This window comes from Orycteropus afer, unplaced genomic scaffold (genome assembly GCF_000298275.1).
Source record: "Orycteropus afer afer isolate SDZICR_OR568_19922 unplaced genomic scaffold, OryAfe1.0 scaffold00034, whole genome shotgun sequence".
Taxonomy (NCBI): Eukaryota; Metazoa; Chordata; class Mammalia; order Tubulidentata; family Orycteropodidae; genus Orycteropus; species Orycteropus afer.
Window position 1 is genome coordinate 6,326,729 of NW_006921621.1, and position 6,109 is coordinate 6,332,837.

The window sequence follows — 6,109 nt, forward strand, 5'->3', positions numbered from 1 at the left end:
AACAACAACAACAACAACAACAACAACAACAGGACAAAATAGAAATGTCCTGTAGGGTTTCCAAGACATTAATCTTTACAGAAACATACTGCAACGTCTTCTGCCCAAAACAGTAGCTGTTGCATTTGAATCACAGACCTTCAGTTTGGGGCTTAGAAATTTACTGTACCACCAGGGGTCTTTTGGGGCTGTAAATTACTTTAGAAACATGAATGAAGTGTTTTTTACATTTCAAGACAGTTTTTATTACCTATTACTTTTAGTTGCTTTTCCTGGCATATAGAAGGGAGTTCAATGCACATATAATAATGTTTCCTTTAAATGCTGTATTTTAGGTTTCCTTTCCTAAAGACTTTCTCTCCCTCTAAAATCCTTTACCATTATTTCCTAAGATAATACTGCTTTTGATCCTCTTACTGAGCTGCCTCAGCGTTCTCCATAAGGTGTGACTTTCCTCATTGCATTGAGTATTAAATCCAACATGTTTAACTACATTGCATTGAGTATTAAATCCAACATGTGACTGGAGAGTAGTAACAGAAATATGGCATCTTCTAAATCAACTGACAAAGTTTTCTAGTTTAGACAGAAATATAAATTATAGTTATTTTATTTTACAGATAGAGAAAAACAACACAAGCAATATAGTATAGTTGGTTAGAAATTATTTTTATATATTTAAGTGATAATTTACTCAAGTATATAAGCTCACTATCAAAAGAAAAAAAATAGTTTAGAAAGAAGCATTTTTGCTTCATTTTAAAGAGCTCCTACAAATTAGAAACGTGCTTTAGGTTCCTTTTTAATAAGTTTCTAAAATATAAGCATGCTTTGATGTCAGTAAAAATAAATATTTAATGTCTTTTCAGCAACTCAACTAAAGGAAACATGTTAAAAACATCTGGCAAATTTTACCTATTCCACAAATAGGCTAAGGAGTTATGTAAGAGAATAAAGGCATTAACTCACAGCATCACATTTTATCTGTACTGACCAATAATGAGCTCCATTCAGGCATTATAAACTATCAAACCATGGGTCTTATCTTATGGTTCCAGGCAAACAACTGGAGATACAGCAATACAAACGTGATATTGCAGAGTTGGCAGCTGTTAAAAACAGCTTCCAAAACTATGCTAGATGCTCATAGTAGATGTGCATAATCTGACTTCAAATTTACTTATTAGAGGCTAATAATTCCCACAGAAGCCTCAGCCTCTGTAACAACATTGTAGGGTAATAGTTTTACAAATTCATAAATATTAAATTAATATAGAAAAATTTTATGTAAAAAATTTAACAGGTATCCAGTTTGTTATAGGCCTCTTCAATGAAAGTTAACATGTTCTTCATGTGGGATGAATTATGAAGTGTATCCAAGTCCTTCAGAAGAGCATTCTGGTTTGGAATTAGTGTCAACATTTCTTCCTGTGGGTAAAACAGTATAATTTCTTTTTAACCTTTTACTCTGGGAAATGTTAAATTTATGTAATTTAAATAGAATAGTGTAATAAACCTCCTGTATTTAGTACTTAGTACCCAACTTCCATAATCAACTCATTGCCAGTTTTCTTTCAAATTTATCTTACTCTATTTTCCCCATGCATTCCAGCTCTTCTTAACCCTGGCTGATTACAGATAGGAAAATTTTAAATTACTTTTTGAGAAAACAGGAGCTCTGATGGTAGAGTAATTAAAGCATTTGGTTGCTAAGCAAAAGGTCAGTGGTTCAAACTCACCAGCTGCTGCATCACAGAAAGATGAGGCAGTTTGCTTCGGCAAACATTTACAGCCTTATAAGCCTTATGAGACAGTTCTATTCTGTCCTAAAAAGGTCGCTATGAGTCAGAATTGATTCGACGGCCATGGGTTTCAGAAAACATGAAGAATTTCTACCACTATAAACATTTATACTGTAAGATATTTGGGGGTCCTTTGAAAGAAACATTACCAGTGTAGAGTCTAGTATAAATATGACACAGTGCCATTTTATAAAATTAAAATTATAGTTATATGCTACGGTGAATGGCTTGATGTGGCCCTTCGAGCCACTGTCCTCCATTCTGTGATGTATTGTAAATCCTATTATCCATGCCTGTTTGGGGTGGTGTGGTAGTTAAGGTGGGGTGTCAACTTGGCTGGGCAGCTGGTAGTAGTTGTTCCCTATGACTGGCAATCGGCTCTGTGGTGGGATTTGCCTTGAGTAACTGAGCAGCTGCTGATTGTTAAAGCCATCCAGTTGGGTTACTGCTGTTGAAGCAACACAGGTGGGATATATCTTGAGTCCTGCCTTGCTGGAGGACATCACTCAAATCACCACCCTTAGCTTCCTTGAGGGTATACCTACGAATCTCCTGGGAAGGTTTGCCCTCCTCTTGCTTCAATTCTGTGTTTTGGCTCATCCTCATCTCACCCCTGGATTTGGGACAGCAGCCATCATCTGATCTGCTGATCGAGGTTCATCAAACCCCAAGAATTGGGAGGATCCTCCAGACCCACTCACGGACCTGGGACTTGCCAGTCTGCCAGCCTTCATCACTACTACGTGAGACGATCCCTTCGGTGTCTGTGAGTTCTGTGAGGTGTTACAGTGAAATACAGTACCCTACAACGGGGGAGATTACTGGGAGGAGGAGGATGAGTTGATGTCTGAAATGATGGAGTGGCATGGTAGTTTGGACATCTGGGACATCTTTAACCTCTGCCTCATGGCAACCAGTCTTATGCTGATCTTTCTAAGAGAAATTGTTCAAACATATGCCATTATTAGAAGCATAAGCAAAATCTACGCTCAGAAATGTATCCAATAATTATGACTACACAAATATGTAAAGATATATGCTTAAGGGTATACCTCACAGTATTATCTGTAATAGTAAAATTATTTACATACTAATTCACAAATTATATTATGGTATATCCATATAATGGAATGTTATGTCATTATTAACAAGAATGAGATACATCTACATGACTTGACAAGGAAACATGTTGAAACTATACTGTCAAAAGAGAGGAGTAATTTGCCAAATAGTTTATTTCATGGATTCCATTTGCTTCAAGAAATGAATAAGGATATATGTTTTCATGTATATATGTAATTTATAACTGGTGATATAGTCAGTACGGTCATTGAGGACTTACCTGAAGTGTGGGTGCTTTAAGACTTTTCTGAGAAAGTTCTGGAAGACCAAGTACCCCATTATTATCTATTTGAAGTATCTAAAGTACAAGAAGAAAGCCACAAATTATTTTAAAATGCTGATTTTTCTCATCTTATTATTGTCTTCGTAGAATTTGAGCATTAAAAATTATATCCAGATGTTGGCAATACAGTTTTTAACAATTACCTGCTTTACCTTCTCCTCCTCTTCTTCTACTTCAGTTGTCAGAATCTGAACTTTGTTCTTTAGGCTCTGAATATTCCCAGTCATTGACTCTGCAGTTTCAGTAATTTTATCTACTTCTGCCTGAGTCAGGGGGGAAAAAAAAAATCAATGTTTTAAATTAAACAGTTCTATCTCTTACACTTCACAAATTATACTATGGATATCCATATAATGGATATGATAGAATTTTGCAAGACCAATGACTTATACATTGCAAATACCCTTTTTCAACAACACAAATGGCGGCTATACACGTGCACTTCTCCAGAGTACACAGGATTTAGATTGACTACATCTGCAGCAAGAGGTGATGGAGAAGCTCAATATTTTTAGCCAAAACAAGGACAGAAACTGACTATGGAACAGACCATCAACTGCCCATATACAAGTTCAAGCTGAAGCTGAAAACTATTAAAACAAGTCCACAAGAGCCAAAATATGACCTTGATTATATCCCTCCTGAATTTAGAGACTATCTAAAAAATAGATTTGATGTCGAATACCAATGACTGAAAACCAGAGGAATTGTGTGATGACATCAAGAACATCATCCATGAAGAAAGCAAAAGGTCATTAAAAAGAAAGGAAAGGAAGAAAAGACCAAAATGGATGTCAGAAGAGACTCAAACTTGCCCTTGAATGGAGAATAGCTAAAACAACTGGAAGAATCAACAGGATAAATGAGCTGAACAGAAGATTTCAAAGACCAGCTCGAGAAGACAAAGTCAAGTATTATAACGAAATGTGCAAAGACCTCAAGTTAGAAAACCAAAAGGGAAGAACACATTGGGCATTTCTCAAGCTGAAGGAACTGAGGAAAAAAACTAAGCTTAGAACTGCAATATTGAAAGATTCCATGGGCAGTATGCTGAGTGATGTAGGAAACATCAAAACAAGATGGATGGAATACACAGAGTCATTATACCAATAAGACCTGGTCAAGAATAATCCATTTCAGGAGGTGTCATATGATAAAGAACCAATGGTACTGAGGGAAGAAATTGAAGCTGCACTAAAGGAATTGGCGATAAACAAGGTTCCAGGAATTGAAGGGATAACCATTGAGATGTGTCAACAAATGGATGCCAAGCTGAAGGCACTCACTCATCTATGCCAAAGATTTGGAAGACTGCTACCTGGCCAGCTGACTGGAAGAGATCCATATCTGTAACCATTCCAAAGAAAGGTGATTCCACAGCATGTGGAAATTACCAAACAATATCATTGATATCACACGCAAGTAAAATCTGACTGAAAATAATTCAAAAACGGTTGCAGCAGTATACTGACAAGGTAGTCTTGACAGTTAATATTATTCCTCATTACCTTCTTTAGGATATAATACAGTATAACGACCAAGAATCATCCTGAGAAGTCAGAATGACTAAGTCTGAATCACAACTTTAGGCCCATCAAACTAGAAATAGCAATATATCTCTTTCATATCTGTGAAATGAGGATAATCTAGTCCAGACTTCTGAGTTATTATGAGGACAAAGGGTATACTGTAGTGCTTAGAACACTGCCTAGAACATAGAAAGCTCTCAGTAGGGCAGCAGTAATACTACTGAATCACAGTGGAGACTGTGCTCTTCTAGCCAAGGTAATACCACACAGTTGGGAAAACTTGTATGCTTTGAAATTCTATAGTGTTTAGCAATGAGTTCCCATAATTTAACAATCAAAAATACTAAAGTAGTTCAGTTAAAGTAGCTGAAATCTAATGAAAAAAAAAAAAAAAAAACCCACAAAAGACTGCTATTTAATCAATAATACAGTACAAGTAATACCTTTAACTTTAGAGGGCCAAAGTTCAGGTAAAGTTTTTGCTTTGATTAAAAAATAATAATAAAAAATTTTGGTCCAAGATCTAGTATTTATCACTGGAATAGCAGGAATAATTAAAATGACTTTTTGGTCTCTTCGTCCCCTAACACTCTAATTATGGACTCTAAAATTTCATACCTGCAATAATGCCAGCCCTTCTTCATTAGCTCTGTACTGTGCCTTTTCCATTTTCAGTAGATTTGACACCTCATTTAAATTTTTCAGCTTCTTGGGAGGGACTTTCAGGGTTTCACACAATTGTAGCAATCTTAAGGAGTGAAAACATGATTATTTGTTTGGTTCTAAATACTATTAGTCATGGTATTTTTTTGTTTTGAAATAAATGTTCTCTTTTTTTTCCCTGCTCTCATAGACCTCAAGGCTGTAACACTCTTCTCTTAACAGTCGTTAAATAAGGAAGTAAGCCAGATTAAAAAAGGAAAAAATAAATAAAAGCCTTGACAAATCATATAATCTTTTAACTTATTAAGATTTATCTCAACTCAAGAGGCACTTAGGCTGCTTTATTACAAGAAAAATTTCTATTTTACATACTTAACTATTTATACACACATTAAAATCAAAATTCCCTTGTGTCTTCTAATTTTTTTTTTTTTAAATGATATTATAATACGTAAGTCTATCATTTACTGTGAATCATTGGGAAAGAGATGAAGAACTAGTCTAGAAGTCTCTGAGGTGGTATTTAACTATGGCTCAGGAGCCTGAATCTCAGTTGTTTTAGAGAATGTAACCAAGAAAAGGGAATTACTCCATCAGTTACTCTAACTGAATCATTTCAAAGAAACCTTGAAATAAATATGCCTATAGCTTCTGCAGGGAACTCTGGTAGCATAGTGGCTAAGGCACTTGACTGCTAACCAGAAGGCTGG

At 35.5% G+C, this 6,109-nt stretch overlaps 1 protein-coding gene across 1 annotated transcript in view; it reads right to left on the minus strand.

The window, feature by feature from the left end:
- Nucleotides 1–1,296: 1,296 nt before the first annotated feature.
- CENPQ (centromere protein Q) overlaps nucleotides 1,297–6,109 on the minus strand; it is a 10,553-nt gene continuing 5,740 nt past the window's right edge. The window contains exons 5-8 of the mRNA XM_007936289.1: nucleotides 5,355–5,484; nucleotides 3,351–3,470; nucleotides 3,145–3,222; nucleotides 1,297–1,428 (exon numbers count right to left, since the gene is read on the minus strand). Of these exons, the coding sequence (XP_007934480.1) occupies nucleotides 1,297–1,428; nucleotides 3,145–3,222; nucleotides 3,351–3,470; nucleotides 5,355–5,484 (460 nt within the window). The remainder of the gene's footprint in view (nucleotides 1,429–3,144; nucleotides 3,223–3,350; nucleotides 3,471–5,354; nucleotides 5,485–6,109) is intronic.